Here is a 21962-nt window from a genome sequence, read left to right on the forward strand (position 1 = left end):
GGTCTGCGTCTTATTTTGAAAACTACAGGGATGCATTTTATTTTGAAATCTCTATGAGCTGCGTCTTATTTTGAAATCTCCAAAGCTGCGTTTTATTTTGAAAACTCCAAGGCTGCGTTTTATTTTGAAATCTCCAGAGCTGAAAACTCCAGAGCTGAGTTTTATTTTGAAAACTGCAGAGCTGCGTTTTATTTTGAAAACTCCAGAGCTGCGGTTTATTTTGAAAACTAACCTGCGTTTTATTTTGAAAACTCCAGAGCTGCGTTTTATTTTGAAAACTAAGCTGCGTTTTATTTTGAAAACTCCAGAGCTGCGTTTTATTTTGAAAACTCCAGGAGCTGCGTTTTATTTTTGAAAACTCCAGAGATGCGTTTTATTTTGAAATCTGCGTGCGTGCGTGTGTGTGTGTGTGTGTGTACGTGTGCGACTGTGTGTGTGTGTCGTTACCACGGCTGCTACACAAACTGAGTCCGTCACTGAGGCATAAAATGGGTTACATACGTCTGATCTGGGTTGTTGTGTTTGTTTGCGTGTGTGTGTATGTGTGTGTGTGTGTGTGTGTGTGTGTGTGACAAAGGGTCATTGTTGCCGCGGCAGCTGTTTTGTTTTTGCAGCAACAGGCCAGATACACGAGGAGGAAAAAAACTCTGTTTGGTTTGAGAAGAGACGAAGAGGACGAAGAGGATGGAGACTTCTCTAGCGTTATAAACTGACCACAGACTCTGGATAGCGATGCTAATTTCTGTTAGCCCCTCTATGGTGTTTTACATTATACGTTAGCATTAAGCTAGCAGACTTTATGTTTAGTTGTGACACTGGGCTGTGTGTGTTTTGAACGTTGTTTCAAACTATGTGGGTTTGATTGAACATCTTTGATGCTTAAAGCAGAAGTAAGTGATATTTTATGTTATGGTGCGTTCAAGGCAACCCGTAACTCGTGTTTTTCCGACCTGTGAACTCGTACCAGTTCGATCTGGTACGTGTTCACGGGTCAGAAGTTACGAGTGGCCGTTATAGTGACTTTCACAGGTAAAACAGGTCGGAGAAACACGAGTGGGTTGCCTGGAACGCTACAAAGTCGTAAGTCGTGACTTGAAGCTGTAATTTACGGTTTCAAAAGCCTGCCTGGAACGCAGCATTAGCCAAAACCACCGGATCGCTTACTTCTGCTTTAAATATACAGTATATTGCAGCTTAATATATTGCTTTGCTCCTCTTTTTATGTTGGTACCTATACACCCGTAGGTCTATGCTACACCGGCCGTTACCATGGTTGTATCCATGGTAACTACACCGGCCGTTACGATTGCGGTCCGAACGTTTTAATTACGCGACGTAATACGTCATTAACTGTGCGGCGGAGTAGTGGCCGAAAGTGTTTTTTTATTTGACCACTGAGTCACTATATTTAATTCATTATATAGTGAGGAGGGAGGAGGGAATGAGGGAGGGGTTTAGGAGACAACCTGTGGTTTACAACAGTTTACGACAATTTATTACAGTTTACTACAGTTTACTGTGGTTTACAATAGTTGACTGCAGTTTACAGGAGTTTACTATTGTTTACACTTTACTACAGTACACTGCGGTTTACTGTAGTTTACAGGAGTTTACTACAGTTCAACATAGTTTACTGCAGTTTAAAGTTTACTGTAGTTTACAGGAGTTTACTACAATTCAACACAGTTTACTGCAGTTTAAAGTTTACTGCAGTTTACAGGAGTTTACTACAATTCAACACAGTTTACTGCAGTTTAAAGTTTACTGCAGTTTACAGGAGTTTACTACAGTTCAACACAGTTTACTGCAGTTTAAAGTTTACTGCAGTTTACAGGAGTTTACTACAGTTCAACACAGTTTACTGCAGTTTAAAGTTTACTGCAGTTTACAGGAGTTTACTACAGTTCAACACAGTTTACTGCAGTTTAAAGTTTCCTGTAGTTTATTGTTTACAGAACTTTGACAGAGCAACTTTGACAGGTTTCTGTGTGTTTGAGTGGTTGTGTGGTTGTTGTTGTTGTTGTTGGTCTGCTCTGACTGTGGTGGTCTGTAGAGAATCGGTTTCTATGGCAACAGAGTGAGTTAATGAACTCTGGTCTCTGGTGTTGAACTGGTTCTGTGGCTCTGAGCTGGAACGTGGAGCTGGACTCGGTTCAACTGATGATTAATGCTTCAGGTAGCAAACACAAAGCTGCTCTGTGTCTGTGTGTGAGTGTGTGTGTGTGTGTGTGTGTGTGTGTGTGTGTGTGTGTAGTGTAGTGTGTGTGTGTGTGTAGTGTGTCTGTGTGTGAATGTGTGTGTAGCATTTCTCCATATTTTGTACTTCTGGCCGTCCGGAGCCACATTGTTCAGACTGGAGGTGGAGCTGTAGTAGTGTGTGTGTTTGTGTGTGTGTGTGTGTGTGTGTGTGTGTGTGGGTCATATCTGCAGCACAGTGACAGGAAGTGATGTCATCAATCAAACACGTTGTCAACCATCAGCGTTTTTTTTTTTTTTTTTACATGAATTTCCCTCTAAAACAACTCTGTGTGGTAACGTTGTGTTATTATCTCATAGCGTGGTGAATGTGCAGCTCACAACTCTTCCACCAGAGCGTTGTGGAGTTGTTGGGTTGTGTATTTGATGAGTTTGATGAGTTTGAAACCAACCGAGAAATCCCATAATGAGCCTCCAACTGTAGCGTAGCTCTGAGCAGCTCACGGCTCTGCTCCGCCGTTCTAAAAACAGCTTGCACCAATGACAATTAAAGGTAACAAACCTACTGCTATGACTATAGGGATTATGGCAATGGGCCAATTTGACAAAATGTTGAACTATCCCTTTAAAGGAAGGTGGTTTCACTCTTTTTTTTTTTTTTTTGCGTTTTTAAGCCTCAAAACATAAAACGCCGTCGCCATTGAAACTAAAGGCACATCCCATAAAATACTGTGTCTGGAGTGGACGCAACTGGCTTCATGTCAACACTGAGCATCATGGGTAATGTAGTCTGTGGAGCCGTCCATCAAACTGAGGGTCGTTTAGTTGAATTAGATAAACTTTATTAACATTTTTATTCTGTTGTGTGTGTGTGTGTGTGTGTGTGTGTGTGTGTGTGTGTGTGTGTGTGTTACTGTGTGTGTAGTGTGAGTGTGTTACTGTGTGTAGTGTGTGTGTGTAGTGTGTGTGTGTGTGTAGTGTGTGTGTGTGTGTGTGTATAAGGACAAAGACGTCCTGTCCTCAGATGAAGAGGCCTCCTCCTCATTACATCAGACACATTTTTACAGCCGTGTAATTGGACTCATTAACGGCCTCAATCTGGACTCAACCAACTTCACAGTCGCTCTCTGGTCGGTGGGGGAGGGGTGTGTGTGTGTGTGTGTCTGTGTGTGTCTGTGTGTGTCTGTGTGTGTCTGTGTGTGTCTGTGTCTGTGTGTGTGTGTGTGTCCAGCTGTGATGGTAATTAACACAAACAAAGAGCAGAATTAGCAGCACAGCAGTCAATCCCCCCCTCCGGTGTGGACAGGAAACAGTTTGTGATGACGTCATCATGTTCAGTGATGTCTAGGGATGGGCATTTCGACTAATTTACTAATCGAGTAACCGAAGCTGGTACTAATCGGGTAATCGAGTACTGTAATAAAAAATAAAATGACGTCATGTCTGACGGACAGAGCGCAGCCGGTGCATAAATGCGCTCTGTCCGTCAGACAGTCCGCATTACTGACACGCAGCGTCGTCACACACTTGTCAGGTGGATAATAAGAGTAGAGACTGGAGTTTAAGATGCACACACGAGGCAGATGTGCATCTTTATGCCGGGGAATAAATGCGCTGCATGCGCTCTGAGTGCTGAGTGCAGCGCATTTATGCCGCGGCTGCCACGGAGGAGAAAACTTTTTTTTTCTTTTCTTTTTTAAATCATTAGCGGTGCTTATTTATTAGTCCACACTACACATGTTGGTGCCTTCGGTCCTCTCTGCCTCGCATCGTTTCAGGAAATAACAGGGAAGGTTTCAGAGTGTTTGTAAAGTGAAAGTATATTTTCTACCAGACTTGAGACCTGTCGTCTCCCTCCCGACAGCGTACGTCGCCGAGGGAGGGAGGGAGAATTATTGTAAAAGGTTTGAAAGTCCGAGGCTCGATCCAAAAACGCTTTTACACAGCAGAAAATCACGTTGCTTGATCCGAAACTGTTTAACACTACAAAAAGCCGAACCAGGGCATGATAATGTAGTCTGATCCGACACTAGATTGCGCTCTGACGTGCCGTTTTTTTTAATCCTCGGGTACCCGAGTAATAAATTCATACCCGAGTAGCAGATTGCTACTCGAGTACTCGAGTACCCGGGTAACCTTGCACATCCCTAGTGATGTCATCATCCTCCTGTGTGATGAGAAAAGGTTTAATACTGTATGAAGTTCACACACAGGCTGTGTTGTAAATCACCCCCTATCACGGATGTAGTGCACTATATAGTGTGTTCGCCATTTTGTAGTGTTTCATCCACTATGTAGTGGACGACAAAACACCCACAATGCACCGCAAAACTGAGTGACAAGCGATGTACACTACTTTCTACTCCCGTATGTATCCCACAATGCAATGCGGTCGTGTTTTGCCAGAGAAGAAGAGGAAGCTAATTAGCATGTTAGCTACGATTTATTTAGGCAATTTGCCAAAAAAAACTCCTCAGACGTATTTGCCTTCACTCCGTTTGTCTCGTCTGAGCAGCAGGAGTTGGGCAGCAGCATCCCAACATTAACAGGCAGCATTAAATCAATCTAATTAAGAAACTGTAGTAGAATATGTAGTAAATACGATCTGACGAGCTAAGCTAATAGCCACAGAGCCGCTAACGGCTCACGGTCGGGACACACAACAGTAGTCGACCAAACCAAACTTCCGATATTTCAACAGTTTATTGTCCGAGTAACACAACCACACAGAATCACATCCTCAAATGTTCCCGCAAGTGTCCGGTTTTTCTTATTTTATTTGTTATGTGTCCGGTTGTTTCATACGTCCATGGTTTGTTTACATGATTCTCGGCGCGTCTGCTTCCGTCACAGCAGTACGCTAACACGCTAACACGCTAACACGCTAACACCTGGAGCATCAGCTGACGCAACCACGTCCAGAAAATGACCGTCTAGTGTCTGAATTCTCCTCCCGTCGTTCCACTACATCGTGTACATGATGTAGTGGAGAGGGAGGGAGTGAGTGAGTGGATGATTTCGAACACAGCTACAGATATAAAATGTTCTTCAACTCAACTTTATTTATAAAATAAGCATGCACAGACATATACAGTATGTACATATGCTTTTTGTTTTTCTTCTCTCTCCTTTTGTTGTGTTTTTTTGGGTCTATAAGGGCACAACATGGTAAGCATTTGTATTATTGTAGCCATACCTACTTTAACCCTCCTGTTGTCCTTCTGGGTCAAATTGACCCAATCTGTTCCCTTCTTCCATCCTTCCTTCTTTCCCTCCTTTCTCCCTTCCTTCTTTCCACAATCCTTTTCCTCTTACTTCCTTCCTTCCTTTCGTCCTTACTTATTCCTTCCTCCTTTGATCCAATTTACCTGATCTGTTTCCTCCCTCCATCTTTCTTTCCTACCTTTTTCTCTTCCTTTTTTCGTCCCTTCTTTCCCTTCTTCCTTCCTTCCTTGAACGAATCTGTTCCCTCCCTCCATCTTTCTTTCCTTCCCTTTTCCCTACCTTCCTTCCTTCCTTCCTTCCTTCTTCCTTCCCTTTTTGACCCAATCTGTTCCTTCTCTCCTTCTATCTTTCCTTCCTTTTTCCCTTCCTTCTTTCCTCCCATCTTTCCCTTTGTCCTTCCTTCCTTCCTTCCTTCCTTCCTTCCTTCCTTCCTTCCTTCCTTCCTTCCTTCCTTCCTTCCTTCCTTCCTTCCTTCCTTCCTTCTTTCCCTTTGTCCTTCCTTCCCTAACCCAGGAGGACAACAGGAAGGTTAAAGTAGGTATGGGTACATCAGTCTGATGCTACCCATGTTTTGTGCAAAAAACGTGAAATAAAGTAAAAAAAAAAAAACACTTTAGAAACAGCCACAGCAGGAACAAAGAGCTGTAGTAGATAAGAACAGGACGTAAGACAGAAAACATAATAGCACAATAACAATACAGCATTAAAACAAGAGCAGAGTCTCATGCTGCGTTGGAAGTCGAGGAAGAAAAAAGGGTTTTAAGACGAGTTTAAAAAATGGACAGAAGGATTCAGGAGTTTAAAACAGAAATCCTCCTCTACATTCGAACACCACACGGTATGAAAGACAGAAGAGCTATAAAAACATTAGACATTAACTAATCGCAAAAAAAACTAGATATAGATAGATAGATAGATAGATAGACAGACAGACGGACAGACAGGTAGGTAGATAGATAGATAGATAGATAGATAGATAGATAGATAGATAGATAGATAGATAGATAGATAACCTAAAAGTTATCCAACAAGTGAAACTGATGCATTATATAGATCCATAATTACACACAGAATGAAACATTTCATGTCTTTATTTATATAATTTCTTTTAATTGTCATGATTATAGCTTCACATTTAATGAAGAAACTAAAATTCAGCATGTTAAAACATTTGAATATTAAAAAAGACCAATTTAAAATTTTAATATGGAAACATTGGCCTTCTGAAAAGTTTGTCCATCTTTATATTTGACTTGACCTCGTGGAAACAGACTTTTCCATGATGTTCTAGTTTATTGAGATGCAGCTGTGTGGAAATATTCAGTTTGTTTTTGGTTCTGGTTTAGTTTTCTTGGTTTCTTTGGGTTTGTGACTCTATAATATAAAATATAAAAACTAAATACATAGAAATTTAAAAAAATCTCATCCTCAGTTAAGCCCCGCCCCCTTCTGTCACTCAACTCCACACACCTGATGTGTGTGTGTGTGTGTGTGTGTGTGTGTTGAGTCTTAAAAGCACTGATGTCCTTGTACTGATGATGCAGCTGTTGCCAGGCAACCGGCACAAGAGCAGATGCAGGCCAAGGATCCTCCGCTTCTCGCCGCCGTGGTTACCCCTCCCTCACGGAGGGAGAGGCGTTCAGGGATGCTCGGAAGTTTTATAATAGACACAGAATCTTTTCCTCTGTTGTTGGTTTTATTAACTTGCTGCTTTTGAAACAATAAGTTGATTAAGTGTTGTTATTTTAATATTTATCACATTAATTAATCAATAAATTGATGATGAGGCTACGCTGCTTTTATTTTGGCGGGTCGCCGGTGGAGCTAAAGTAAATGATGTTTATTTTGGAGGAGAGGAGACGCTGCAGATGAGTGAACATATGTTACAGCCTTGATAACAGTTAAACCTTATTTCCGTCACATACGAGGAAACACAATTTCACACAATACAACAATCACAGCTTAACTCTTTGAGTGCCAGCCCTTTTATAAAATGGTCAGTGCCATCATGTGCCAGCGTTTTGGGGCATTTTGAGTAATATTTTAAGACCCAGAGAATATTTTGTATTATGACTCTGAAAACACTAAATAGCTCAAAGGAAAGAGGAGACTCTCTATTTAACTAGGGAAAAAACCATTTGTTTGTACCTTGTTCCATTCTTGATTTATCTTAAGTTGAATAGAGCCTGGTTGCACCAAAAAGACCACTTTTTTTCTAGAAAGATGAGAAAAATGCATTTTTGTGAAAGAGAGTCTCTCAAGAAAAACAGTGATTTATCCATTTTAATTTTGGCTTCAAAAACATGTAAGACATCTGAAGATTTCCTTTCACATGTTTTTTCATTGTACAAAAAAAAATACAACAAGTAGGAGTCTTACTCTGCAGAGTGATGCCTACTCCTACTTCTCCTGCAGTTGCTTCCCCCTCACCCTCTCCTAACCCCCTCCTTTTGATTGACGTACATATCGGTTACTGCAATAATACACAAAAATATGCATTAAAACCTCAACAAATAACTTCAAATGTCTAAATTCTAACCGTTTAAGACGAGGGGCGCCATGTTTTGATGCTGTTGTGACGCCAAGTCGGAAAGTCGGAGCTCTGATATGATGATACCCGAGTTTCCCACCTTTAATTTCCGAGTTCCGAGTTGTCTTGAACGCAGCATTAGTCTTTAATCCAGGTGATGATGATGATGATGTAACGTCTGGTTTTCCTGATGACAGCTACATGTACTGGACGGACTGGGGCGAGGTGCCGAAGATCGAGCGCGCTGGGATGGACGGGACCAACCGCTCCATGATCATCGATAAGGAGATCTACTGGCCCAACGGCCTCACGCTGGACTACGGCCTGGAGAAGCTGTACTGGGCCGACGCCAAACACAACTTCATCCACCGCTGCAGCCTGGACGGCTCCAACAGGTCAGCACACACACACACACACAGGGAGGGAGAGGGTGGTGGTGCGTTCAGGTGTCGTTGGTCAGGACTCAAACTAGGGATGTAAAGTTAAGTTAAAGATACTTTATTAATCCTTTGCAGGAAATTACAATGTTACCAGCAGCAGATGACAACACAAGACCACACACACGCATCATCCACAAAAACACACAAAAACAACAACATCGCACAACCCGTTAAAACATGTGTAAGTGAATAAGAGCATTAAGGTCTAAAATAAGATTTAAAAAAGAAGTAAAATTATTGTATGTTGGTTGACCTTGTTGATCGATTAAGATTGATTGATAAGCAGCGATTATACTGTATATACATACATATACAGCTCTGAAAAAAATGAAGAGACCACTCCCAAAATGATCAGTTTCTCTGGTTTTACTATTTCTAGGTGTGTGTTTGAGTAAAATTAAAATTAGAAAATTTAGTTTTATTCTATCAACTACCGACAACATTTCTCCCAAAATTGAAATAAAAATATTGTCATTTAAAGCTTTTACTGGCTGAAAATGACTAAACTAGTCTAAATAACAGAAATATCAAGTCTTTTCAGACCTTGAATAATAATAATAATGCAAAGAAAACATGTTGATATTTATTCCTAAACAACACAGCAAGAATATTTTAACTGAACCACATCTGGTTTTATAGGCAGATTATAAAAACCACTGCTGGGATTAAACATTGACATTGAGTTAAAATATTCTTGCTGTGTTGTTTAGGAATAAATATCAACATGTTTTCTTTGCATATTATTATTATTCAAGGTCTGAAAAGACTTGATATTTTTGTTATTTAGACTAGTTTAGTCATTTTCAGCCAATAAAAGCTCTAAATGACAATATTTTTTATTTCAATTTTGGGAGAAATGTTGTCGGTAGTTGATAGAATAAAACAAATGTTTTTTTAAATTTAATTTTACTCAAACACATACCTATAAATAGTAAAACTAGAGAAACTGATCATTTTGGGAGTGGTCCCTGTGTGACGTTCAGGGACCGGTCGGGACAGTCGGAGGACAGAGCTCTGAACTGAACTAAACATTTCACAGAAAGACTCCCGTGGAAAAGGAAATGGATCAATTAACGGACAATTAATTAAATTTAATCAAGTGAATTCTTGTTTACATGCCTCAGACTCAGACGTGTGCTGTGCTCTGTGTGTGTTTCAGGGAGGTGGTGGTGAAGGGCGAGCTGCCTCACCCCTTCGCCCTCACGCTGTACGAGGACACGCTGTTCTGGACCGACTGGAACACCCACTCCATCCACTCGTGCAGGAAGCAGACCGGCGCCGAGCAGCGAGTCGTCCACTCCAACATCTTCTCCCCCATGGACATCCACGTCTTCAGCTCCAAGAGGCAGCCCAACCGTGAGTTTAGCTGCCACCTACGACCTCTGACCTCTGACCTCAGGGCCGAGTCTGGTTTTACATGAACTTTATTCATCTGGAAGGATGCCTGTCTATACACATAGGGCTGCAACTAACGATTCTTTTCATTATCGATTAACCTGTCGATTATTTAAACGATTACTCTATTAGTTGTTTGGTCAATAAAATGTTAAAAAATGTTAAAACATCAATCACAGGGTTCTTACGGATCCTTAAAAAGTCTTAAAAGGCATTGAAATCTCAAAATAATTGGTAACATTCCGACATAGAGAAGTTAGTGGCGGCCGTCAACGCTAAATTTCTTACCGCCACCAGCTCCTGAGTCAGTGTTTTTTTGTTTTTTCAGACTTTTTATGCATTTATTTTGAAAGGACAGCTGGAAAGAAACATTTATTTTGAAAGGACAGCTGGAAAGAGACATTTATTTTGAAAGGACAGCTGGAAAGAGACACAATCCAATGTTCATGTAGCAGTCACTTTACCTTGGATCACATAGGAAAGTGGGTCAAATTGTCCCTAACCCTATGTAATTGATGTGGTGTTTTTCTTTTCTTTTTTCTGCATTTGTGTTTATTATGAAGTCGGTCTGAAATTTCATTTCAAGCGGCTTTAAAAAAGTCTTAAAAAGTCTTAAATTTAACTTGGCTTAAGCTGTAGGAACCCTGTGCCAGCAGCCCGTTTATTCACACAGGGCTGCAACAAACAATTATTTTCATTATCGATTAACCTGTCGATTATTTAAATGATTAACCGATTAGTTGTTTGGTCAATAAAATGTTAAGAAATGTTAAAAACATCAATCAGTAGGGGTGGGAGAAAAAAATCGATTCACATAAATATCGCGATATCTTTTTTGACGATTTTTAAATCGATTTTTTATTTCAAAAATCAACTTCTTTTTTTTAAATTAAATATATATATATATATATATTTTTTTTTATTGTGCAATGTGCATTTGTTCGCCTTTTTTTACATACAGAGAGTCCAGGTTTTGAAAAGGGTTTAAGTTCACTTTATAAGAGTATGTTCATTTATAGCCTTCTACAGTATTTGTGTGCAGATAAATGTTAAAAATGCTAAAGACTAAAAATCGAGATAATCGGCAATATCGTAGAATCGCAATTTAAATTGAATCGCCATCCAAAAAATCGTAGAAGAATCGAATCGTGAGAAAAGCGTATCATCCCAGCCCTATTAATCAGTGTTTCTCAAACCACCAGACGACATCGTCCTCTAATGTCTTGTTTTGTCCACAAACCAAAAAGAGACTCAGTTTATTGTCATTAAGGAACAAAGAAACCAGAAATATTCACATTTAAGAAGCTGGAATCAGAGAATTTGCACTTTTTTCTTTAATCTTTGACGATTAATTTAATAATCGATCATTGTTTGGTTGAGCGATTAATTGTTGCAGCTCTATATACATTTATTCCAAACAACACGACAGTAAATAGACAGAATAAATAGATAAAGAGACAGACAGTACCTTTAAAAATATAGGTCAGAGATGAGTCAGGCTGGTTACGTCTCTCTCGTGCTGTCCTTTCATTTATTTATTTATCTAATTATTGATTATTAATCTCCCTATGGGTATAAATGAAGATTTCAATCATTAATCAGTCAATCATTAATCATTAATGTGTGTGTGTGTGTGTGTGTGTGTGTGTGTGTGTTTCAGTGAACAGTCCGTGCTCGGTGAAGAACGGAGGATGCTCCCACCTCTGCCTCCTCTCCCCGGTGAAGCCGTTCTACCAGTGCGCCTGTCCCACCGGCGTCCAGCTGCTGGACGACGGACAGACCTGCAGAGACGGTCAGTTTCCCTTCGTCTCATTGGTCGCTCCCTCTGATTGGTCCATCCCTCTGATTGGTCCCTCCCTCTCTTTGGTCCCTCCGTTATTGGTCCTAAAGACATTGGTTGTGTCCGAAATCCCTCCCTCATCCCTCCTCCCTACTCACTATATAGTGAATTCAATATAGTGACTCACTGGTCAAATAAAAAAACACTTTCGGACACAACATGGATACAACCATGGTAACGGCCGGTGTAGGTACCATGGATACAACCATGGTAACGGCCGGTGTAGCATAGACCTACGGGTGTATAGGTACCAACATAAAAAGAGGAGTAAAGCAATATATTAAGCTGCAATATACTGTATATTTAAGCATCAAAGATGTTCAGTCAAACCCACATAGTTTGAAACAACGTTAAAAACACACACAGCCAGTGTCACAACTAAGCGTAAAGTCTGCTAGCTTAATGCTAACGTATAATGTAAAACCTCATAGACGGGCTAACAGAAATTAGCCTCGCTATCCAGAGTCTGTGGTCAGTTTATAACTCTTGTTAGGAAATTTGCCTCGACGTTTGTTTTGGGAGTCTGTGGAAGCCGCGACCGGTCCCTCGCTTTATCGTGACTGTACTGAACCGTACTGAACGAGTCTGAGTCTGGTGTCCAAGAGTCTGAAAAACAAATCCAGCTCCATTAACGTCACACCTCGACACACACACTGACCATGTAAACACACACACACACACACACAGACACACACTCTGAGCAGCTGCTGACGGCACCTCGTTACAAACAAGATGAATTCTGGGAAACTCTCCAGAGACTTTGACCCTCGACGTCTCAAACGGCTTCGGCGTCGTGATGAAACAAACTTCGTGTCAGTTTGAAGCTGCTGAAAACGGTTCAGAGTATTAAAATATTAAAATCTGTCCTGAGCTGCGTCAGAGCGACGTCGGCGTTCGCACATGACCGCCTGTAACAGTTTACAGGAATCGAACAGGCTGGATTCATTAGAGACTGTGTGTGTGTGTTTTTGAGATTTTGGGATGTTTCTCCTCTTTATTGTGTCTTATTTCAGAATAAAGGAAAGAAACGGTAGAAAATCCACATTAAAGGGATAGTTCACCCAAAATTGAAATTTCACTCATTATCTCCTCCCCCCTCTAAGGGCTGGGAGAAGTTTCAGAGTTCCCAGTTCGTCAAATTTGGACGAAACGCTACAAAACAAGCTTGAAATATAGACTTATTTAATTTTTTTTCGGGACAGTTTCGCATTTCGGGGCTTCAATACAAGAGGGACATTACATACGAGCAGCATGGAGGTATTTGGATGTTTTTTGGTGTGTCTTTTTGTTACGAGGACAGTTGGTATCCATTTGCAACCGTCATATGGACATGCACTGCTACGCCGAGACCCCCTGTAACTCAGAGAAGCCACGGAGGACTCTGAAACTTCTCCCAGCCCTTAGTCCACACGAGGGGGAGGAGATAATTTTTTAAATTTTGGGTGAACTATCCCTTTAAGGTTTTTTTTTTTTTTTTACCTCCTCTTCTCTCCTCGTCCTCCTCCTCCTCATCTTCCTCCTCCTCACTCTTCCTCTTCCTCCTCCTGCTCTTCCTCCTCCTCCTCCTCCTCTTCCTCTTCCTCCTCCTGACTCCTCCTCCTCCTCACTCTTCCTCTTCTTCTTATTCCTCCTCCTCCTCCTCCTTTTCCTCTTCTCTCCTCCTCCTCTCTCCTCCTCTTCCTCTTCCTCCTCTTCCTCTTCTCTCCTCCTCCTCTCTCCTCCTCTTCCTCTTCCTCCTCTTCCTCTTCTCTCCTCCTCCTCTCTCCTCCTCCTCCTCACTCCTCCTCTTCCTCTTCCTCCTCTTCCTCTTCTCTCCTCCTCCTCTCTCCTCCTCCTCCTCACTCCTCCTCTTCCTCCTCTTCCTCTTCTCTCCTCCTCCTCTCTCCTCCTCTTCCTCTTCCTCCTCTTCCTCTTCTCTCCTCCTCCTCTCTCCTCCTCCTCCTCACTCCTCCTCTTCCTCTTCCTCCTCTTCCTCTTCTCTCCTCCTCCTCTCTCCTCCTCCTCCTCCTCACTCTTCCTCTTCCTCCTCCTCTTCCTCTTCTCTCCTCCTCCTCTCTCCTCCTCTTCCTCTTCCTCCTCTTCCTCTTCTCTCCTCCTCCTCTCTCCTCCTCTTCCTCTTCCTCCTCTTCCTCTTCTCTCCTCCTCCTCTCTCCTCCTCTTCCTCTTCCTCCTCTTCCTCTTCTCTCCTCCTCCTCTCTCCTCCTCTTCCTCTTCCTCCTCCTCCTCTTCCTCCTCCTCCTCTCTCCTCCTCCTCCTCCTCACTCTTCCTCTTCCTCCTCCTCTTCCTCTTCTCTCCTCCTCCTCTCTCCTCCTCTTCCTCTTCCTCCTCTTCCTCTTCTCTCCTCCTCCTCTCTCCTCCTCTTCCTCCTCCTCCTCCTCTTCCTCTTCTCTCCTCCTCCTCTCTCCTCCTCACTCCTCCTCTTCCTCTTCCTCCTCCTCCTCTTCCTCTTCTCTCCTCCTCCTCTCTCCTCCTCCTCCTCACTCCTCCTCTTCCTCTTCTCTCCTCCTCCTCTCTCCTCCTCTTCCTCTTCTTCCTCTTCCTCCTGCTCCTCCTCTTCCTTGTCCTGACTCCTCCTCCTCCTCCTCCTCCTCCTCCTCCTCCTCACTCTTTTTCCTCTTCCTCCTCCTCCTCTGGTGATAAAAAGAGATATCCACAATCCTCCTCTGTGAAAACTTCTGACTCTAATGTGTGAACAAAATAAAACAAAGTAGATTTATCCATTGTTCAGATTTCTGTTCTTATCTGGAAATATATGCAAATTAGCGCATATTTAATGAGATATGGCCTCATTTACATATTTAAACTTATAATGTGATGTGTTTCACCTTAAAACTCCTTGATTGGTTCGTTACGTCGTCGTCCGTCCTCGCCGTCGTCATGGTGTTTGTTGGGCTGACCTGCAGTTGCCATGGTAACCCCCCCCCCCCCCTTGTTTTGGTTGAGTGAGCGATGAGCGGCCTCACACAAAGAGTTCCTTTCACCGCCGCAGCTTTAACTCTTTCAAGGCCACACACACACACTAGTGTTGGTCATTATGGGATGTAGTTGATGTTGTTGAGATGCAGCTAACCTGTTGCTGAGGTAACGGTCCTCAGAGGAGAGGACAGGAAGTAGGCTACCCTCTACTGCAGCAGCTTCCTGTTGCTTTTCAGAATAAAAGTTGAGGGCATGAACTTCCTTCCTCCTCTTCCTTCCTCTTCCTCTTCTTCTTCCTCCTCCTCCTGCTCCTCCTCTTCCTTGTCCTGACTCCTCCTGCTCCTCACTCTTTTTCATCATCCTCCTCCTCCTCCTCCTCCTCCTCTTCTTCCTCTTCCTCCTGCTCCTTCTCACTCCTCGGCCCAATCCCAAACTAGTCCCTACTCACTACCACTTCACTACGAGTGTCACTCCAAATGGAGTTCCACTCCCAGCTGCGGAGGGCTCTCCTGATTAAGGGGGAGGGTATAAACGTAAAGCCAAACAAGTGGGACGCCCTCGCTACCTTACCGGAAACAGGAAAGAACCGTTGTCATGGAGACGCGTTGCCTGTGCTGCAGCTGTCATGCCGTTTACCAGTTTAAACTCAAGACAATTCAAAGTGCTTTATATAAATTAAGAACAGACATGAGGACAGAGGGTAGAAGCAAAACAGTGCAATATGAAGGACAAAATATTTACATAGGAATTGGAATGGGTTAACTCAAGAATAACATAATAACATAAAACCTAAAACCAGCCTCCCTATACCCACAGCATTACGCTTAAAAAAAATCTGAATTTAAACTCAATTTGTCTGACTAACATTTATTTCATCTAATGCATAGATCTATGCTTTTGATGTGATATGCAGCCTGCTGGTGCCTGGCTCTATGCAGCAGCCTGCATCAGCAGCCTGCATCAGCAGCCTGCATCAGCAGCCTGCATCAGCAGCCTGCATCAGCAGCCTGCATCAGCGTGACAGCTCAGCCTTCAATTTCTAAATCCCTCAGTTTATTTTTTACACATTAGTGACCAAGCTCATCGTTCATTAGTTCATATTCATCCTCACGTAGGCTACTGTTCTCCTCGCTGCGCTGTCGGACCTGCAGCTCTGTCACTGTTGCGCTGTAGCCTGCACCTGTGCAGACTCGCTATTTAAGGGCTTGACAAGCCACTTCCACTCAGTGGTAATTGGTTTGGGACGGCCCTTAATATGGCGGATCTCCGCGTGAACGCGCAAACGGAGGGGTAGTGGATAGGGTGAGGGGATAGGGGCTGGTTTGGGATTGGGCCCTTTTCATCTTCCTCCTCCTCCTCTCTCCTCCTCCTCTCTCCTCCTCCTCCTGTAGGTGCGACCCAGATGCTCCTCCTCCTCTAACACCTCCTCTCTCCTCCTGTAGGTGCGACCCAGATGCTCCTCCTCCTCTAACACCTCCTCCTCTAACACCTCCTCTCTCCTCCTCTCTCCTCCTCCTCCTGTAGGTGCGACCCAGATGCTCCTCCTCCTCTCTCCTCCTCTAACTCCTCCTCTCTCCTCCTCTCTCCTCCCTCTAGGTGCGACCCAGATGCTCCTCCTCCTCTAACACCTCCTCTCTCCTCCTCCCTCTAGGTGCGACCCAGATGCTCCTCCTCCTCTAACACCTCCTCTCTCCTCCTCCTCCCTGTAGGTGCGACCCAGATGCTCCTCCTCTAACACCTCCTCTCTCCTCCTCCTCCTCTAACACCTCCTCTCTCCTCCTCCCTCTAGGTGCGACCCAGATGCTCCTCCTCTAACACCTCCTCTCTCCTCCTCCTCTAACACCTCCTCTCTCCTCTTGTAGGTGCGACCCAGATGCTCCTCCTCTAACACCTCCTCTCTCCTCCTCCTCTAACACCTCCTCTCTCCTCTTGTAGGTGCGACCCAGATGCTCCTCCTCTAACACCTCCTCTCTCCTCCTCTCTCTCCTCCTCCCTGTAGGTGCGACCCAGATGCTCCTCCTGGCCCGGCGCACCGACCTGCGGCGGATCTCCTTGGACACGCCGGACTTCACCGACGTGGTGCTGCAGGTGGACGACATCCGGCACGCCATCGCCGTGGACTACGACCCGGTGGACGGCCACGTGTACTGGACGGACGACGAGGTGAAGGCCATCCGCCGCTCGCTGCCCGACGGCGCCGACGCCCAGTTCGTGGTCACGGCGCAGGTCAACCACCCCGACGGCATCGCGGTCGACTGGATCGCCCGTAACCTGTACTGGACCGACACGGGGACGGACCGCATCGAGGTCACCAGGCTCAACGGCTCCATGAGGAAGATCCTGATCTCTGAGGAGCTGGACGAGCCCCGGGCCATCGTCCTCGACCCCGTCGCCGGGTGAGAAGGAGAACAACTACTACAGGATATATTTATTCATTTCTACCTTAAAGGGATAGTTCAACATTTTGGCAAATTGGCCCATTGCCATTAGGGATGTGCACGGTTACCCGAGTAGGCAATCTGCTATCCGGTTATGAATTTATTATCCGGTTAAAGCAGAAGTAAGGTGAATGTTTGTGTTAATCTAAGTCTTAAAGAGGAACTAAACCCCTAAACCACTTTTTTCTGCTGAAAACAAATGTATTTGGGTATAAGGTAGTGTTGTCAGTTGATTCTGGTCCAACTTTTGACATTTTAGTCAAAATATTTCAATTTGGTGTATTTTGTAGTAAAAATGTAGAGTGACTGCCCTCTATGGGTTGAAACACGGCTATTACAATCGAATTTTTCTATTGGCTGAGATGGAGGCAGATGACGTTTTGGAGGCAGCTTTCGTCACCGGCCACTAGCTCCCCGACCAATCAGCACCGGCTGCTGCCTGCCGCTAACGGTTGCTAGGCACTCTAGCTGCTCTGCTGCGGCTAACGGCTGCTAACAGCTGGCTGGATGGTAATCGTTAGTGCGGCCGGCGCTAACGAGCCGTTAACGAGCTAACGAGCCGGCGGATCGGCTGTAGATGCTGTGTCACGGCTCTGGCGTCCTCTCCTAGTAGTGTCCACGCTACTAGTGCTGTTAGAGTCGCTCGTTAGTAGCTCGTTAGCGCTAGCAGAAGTATCGATGTGTGTTTATTACTTTTTTTTCTCTTTTGTGTGATTTCGCGGGTGTGAATGGGGCGCAGGGGGGAGGGGGAGGGGGGATCGGAGAGTGCTCCTGGAGTCCCGCCCATAATCAAGGCATTTTTTGAATTTCAAGCTTAGAGCACGACATCCAAAACTGAGGGGTTTAGTTCCCCTTTAAATAGTTGTATCTTCCGACAGCAATCACTTCTATAGAGTGTTTGGTCTGAAACACGGGTCTGTCAGTCACTCTGCTCTGCTCTGAGCCGAAGAGAAAACTTTCCTTGTATCCTACAACCTTTATCCAATGAGGAGAGAGAACGGCATAAAGGGGCAGTCCTCTCTGTGTGTGCAGCCAAGGGATGCGCCTGAATGTGGTGACGTAGGGACGAGGGCGGGGACTGCTAACTCCATCTGCTGACAGGAAGTTAGACAAAACCACCGGATCACTTACTTCTGCTTTAACCTAGGATTAAAAAAAACAGCACGTTAGAGCAACAGTCTAGTGTCGGAACAAACTACATCATCATGCCGTGGTTCGGCTTTTTGTAGTGTTATACCGTTTCGGATCAAGCAACGTGATTTTCTGCTGTGTAAAAGCGTTTTTGGATCGAGCCTCGGACTTTCAGACCTTTTACAATAATCTGTGGTGGTTCCCTCGGAGACGACAGGTGTCATCAAGTCTGTTAGAAAATCAGCTGCTTTCAGTTTACAAACATTCTGAAACCTTCCCAGTTATTTCCTGAGACGATGCGAGGCAGAGAGGAGCGAAGGCACCAACATGTAGTGTGGACTGATAAATAAGCACCGCTAATGATTTAAAAAAAATTAAAAAAAGTTTTCTCCTCCGAGGCAGCCGCGCTCAGAGCGCATGCAGCGCATTTATTAGATAATAACACAACGTTACCAGACAGAGTTGTTTTAGAGGGAAATACAGAGACTGTTGATGAAAAACTGTCCCTGAAGGCAACGTGCATCAGAGGTTTTACATGAATTTCCCTCTAAAACAACTCTGTGTGGTAACGTTGTGTTATTATCTCATAGCGTGGTGAATGTGCAGCTCACAACTTGTCCACCAGAGCGTTGTGGAGTTGTTGGATTGTGTATTTGATGAGTTTGATGATGAGGGAAACCAAGAAATCCCATAATGAGCCTCCGTAGCGTAGCTCTGAGCAGCTCACGGCTCTGCTCCGCCGTTCTAAAAACAGCTTGCACCGACAATTAAAGGTAATGAACCTACTGCTATGACTATAGGGATTATGGTGATGAACTATCCCTTTAAGTAATTCAGCAGCTGGCAGTTTTTAAATGTTGCAATAATACATTTTTGCTGTATTTTGGTTCTCTGTTAATGACAAAGGTTCGATTCCCTCTGCTCAGGTACATGTACTGGACGGACTGGGGCGAGGTGCCGAAGATCGAGCGCGCCGACCTGGACGGGACGGAGCGGCTGGTGATGGTCAACACGTCGCTGGGATGGCCCAACGGCCTCGCGCTCGACTACGACGACCGCAAGATCTACTGGGGCGACGCCAAGACCGACATGATCGAGGTCAGAGAGAGTTACCACTTCCTGTTGGCCTTCAAAATAAAACACATCCAGACTGGGTTTAGTTAGTTAGTTAGTTGTTAATCTGAGCGTCTAAGTAGAAACTTAAAGGGACAGTTCAACATTTATTCAGATCCTCCTCTCACCATAATCCCTATAGTTGTAGCAGTAGGTTCATCACCTTTAATTGTCGGTGCAAGCTGTTTTTAGAACGACGGAGCAGAGCCGTGAGCTGCTCAGAGCTAAAAAAAAAAATAAAAAATCTCGTAAAAAGTGTTAAGATTTCAAAAAAAAAAGAAAAAGTTTTTAAAAAATTCAAGAAAAAAGTGTTAAGATTTCAAAAAATTCTAGAAAAGAGTGGTAAAAATTTCTCCCAAAAAGTGTTAAGATTTCAAAAAAAAAGAAAAAGTTTTTAAAAAATTCAAGAAAAAAGTGTTAAGATTTCAAAAAAAAATTCTAGAAAAGAGTGGTAAAAATTTCTCCCAAAAAGTTTTTAAAAAAAATCTAGAAAAAATTGTAAAATTTCTAAAAAAAAAATTTAAAAAAAGAGAGAGAGAGAAAAAGAAAAAGTTAAAAATTATCTAGAAAAAAGTTTTTAAAAAATTCTTGAAAAAATTGTAAAAATTAAAAGTAAAAAAAATCCTCTTCCTCCTCTCCTCCTCCTCTTCCTGCGATGTGATTGGTCGAGGGGTGAGAGGGGGGGGGCCTCCTCTCCTCTTCTGGGGGTTTTTGCGGCGAGGAGCCACATCTGGTTCCAGTTGCGGTTTTTGCTCCGTTTAGAAACAGAGCAGCAGAGTCTGAAGCCGTCGCCGCGGCGACCAGAGGAGCTGCTGCAGGCGGCCGGCCGCGGCCACGCTGGAAACTCCTCCGAGTATTTATACACACACCAGAGAGAGAGAGAGTGTGTGTGTGTGTGTGTGTGTGTGTGTGTACTGTGTGTGTGTGTGTGTGTGTGTGTGTGTACTGTGTGTGTGTGTGTGTGTGTACTGTGTGTGTGTGTGTGTGGCAGCCGGCCATGCAGGGCTGGTCGTCGTCTCTGCAGCAGCGAATAGAGAAACTCCACGATGCTGCAGCTCAGATTCCTCACATTTCTGATCTCAGCTCAGTTCAACACACACAAAGACACACACAAACACACAAAGACACACACACACACACACATTAACACACACACACATGAACACACACACTGTAGTTTAGTTGACTTGATCTGATCCAGGATCTGTTTTCTTTTGTCTCATTGAAAGTTTGAACTCTTTCTTTGATTCTTTGTTTTGACTCTAAAATGTAAAAATGAGGGGAAAAAAGTTTAGTTTTTCTTTTTCTTAGTTTTTTTTAATTTTTATTAAAGCAACACTACGTAGTTTTTTTTTTAACTTAAAATAATGTTTCTAAACTCATTGAAGTGATAGAAAAATGGTTAATAGGATGATTGGTGCCGCCGCTGCAGGCTGAGCAGGGTCGCGGCGGCTGAAACTGCACTATGTAACTTTCCTGTGCGGGTAGGAACACCATGGTTCTGGTACACCGCAGCTCGGCACCTGTACCGGTAATGACGGTGGCGACGGCACCGGCATCGGTACCAGCAACAAATTTATGTATAGGCTCTTTGATTCTCTGGCAAAGACAGACAGATAGTTGCTCTTCTCAACCAGAGAACTAGTATCATGAATCCTACATAGTGTTGCTTTAATGATGAACTGGTTGGTTAATTCTTATTTTTCTACATAGATAAACGTATATACTGACTAGATGCCGAAATTCTGCTTCTCAGCGTACGTCAACACGGCCGCCATCTTGGTCAGGGGTTTCTGACCATAGACATATAAACATCTGACCAGCAGTCAGACCCTTGTAGAACACATTTCAGTGTATTTATGCATGTGGGTGTGTGTCTGAGTATGTAAGTGTATGTTTAAGATATAAAAAAAAATATACAAATTCTTCAAATCATAAATCTGACATTTATAATAAACCAAACGGCTTGAAAATCGGTTGAATATTCAGTGAGTTATGGAGATTTTAATGGTTGATAGACGTCTGCCTCTGTTGGCTAATGCAGGAAGTAGACACGGCTTCCCCCTGACCAAGATGGCCGCCGCGTTGACATATTCCACTCAATAGGGCTGCATGGGAACGCGGCATCTAGTCAGTATATACTGTTTATCTATGGTTTTTCTATTAGTAAGTGAGTAAAGTTTATTTATAAGTCATTAATGAAGCCATTAATGATAAAACAATAATAAAATCCACACAACAACCACTAAATACAGATAAAATACATCAACATCAACGTCTGTCTGAATAAAAAGGTTTAAAGATGGTTGATAAGAAACATTAAAAATATGAAGTTTGTAGATCTAAGTGATTATCAATCAGTCAATCAGCTGATCAATACAGATTTCAACCAGTATTAGACCTCAGACCTTTTGGTTTAATGTGAATTTATGACCAACTGAATATTTTCAAAATAAAAGGTTTGAGGTCACATGACGAAAACTTTTTTTTAACTGTTTCCTCAGGTTCTGTCATTAATTCATTCATTAATGAGACTAATGGGTAATAATAACAGATCAATAGAGAGTGTGAATCAGCTGATTTGACAGGAAGGGGCGGAGCTTCACAGCCTCAAGCTTTTCAAAGTAAAAGCAGGAAACATGTAGAGCAAGTAGATGTTCAGGTCGTTACACTTCCTTCCTGCTGACACGCTCTTATTCTGAAGGAACTGATTCTGATCAGGTCTGAGCTGAAGATG

The 21962-nt window shown here is 43.4% G+C and overlaps 1 protein-coding gene across 3 annotated transcripts in view; it reads left to right on the forward strand.

The window, feature by feature from the left end:
* The window catches only part of lrp6 (low density lipoprotein receptor-related protein 6), a 69553-nt gene that overhangs the window by 6971 nt on the left and 40620 nt on the right, over positions 1–21962 (forward strand). For 2 of the 3 annotated variants that reach the window (XM_085768858.1, XM_085768857.1), the window contains exons 3-7: positions 8149–8346; positions 9551–9747; positions 11447–11578; positions 16543–16939; positions 19039–19210. In XM_085768858.1, the coding sequence (XP_085624984.1) occupies positions 8149–8346; positions 9551–9747; positions 11447–11578; positions 16543–16939; positions 19039–19210 (1096 nt within the window). The remainder of the gene's footprint in view (positions 1–8148; positions 8347–9550; positions 9748–11446; positions 11579–16542; positions 16940–19038; positions 19211–21962) is intronic. The other variant, XM_085768859.1, reaches the window with a different exon arrangement.

Source organism: Trachurus japonicus, chromosome 23, assembly GCF_045865225.1.
Source record: "Trachurus japonicus isolate A0001 chromosome 23, Traja_1.0".
Lineage (NCBI taxonomy): Eukaryota > Metazoa > Chordata > Actinopteri > Carangiformes > Carangidae > Trachurus > Trachurus japonicus.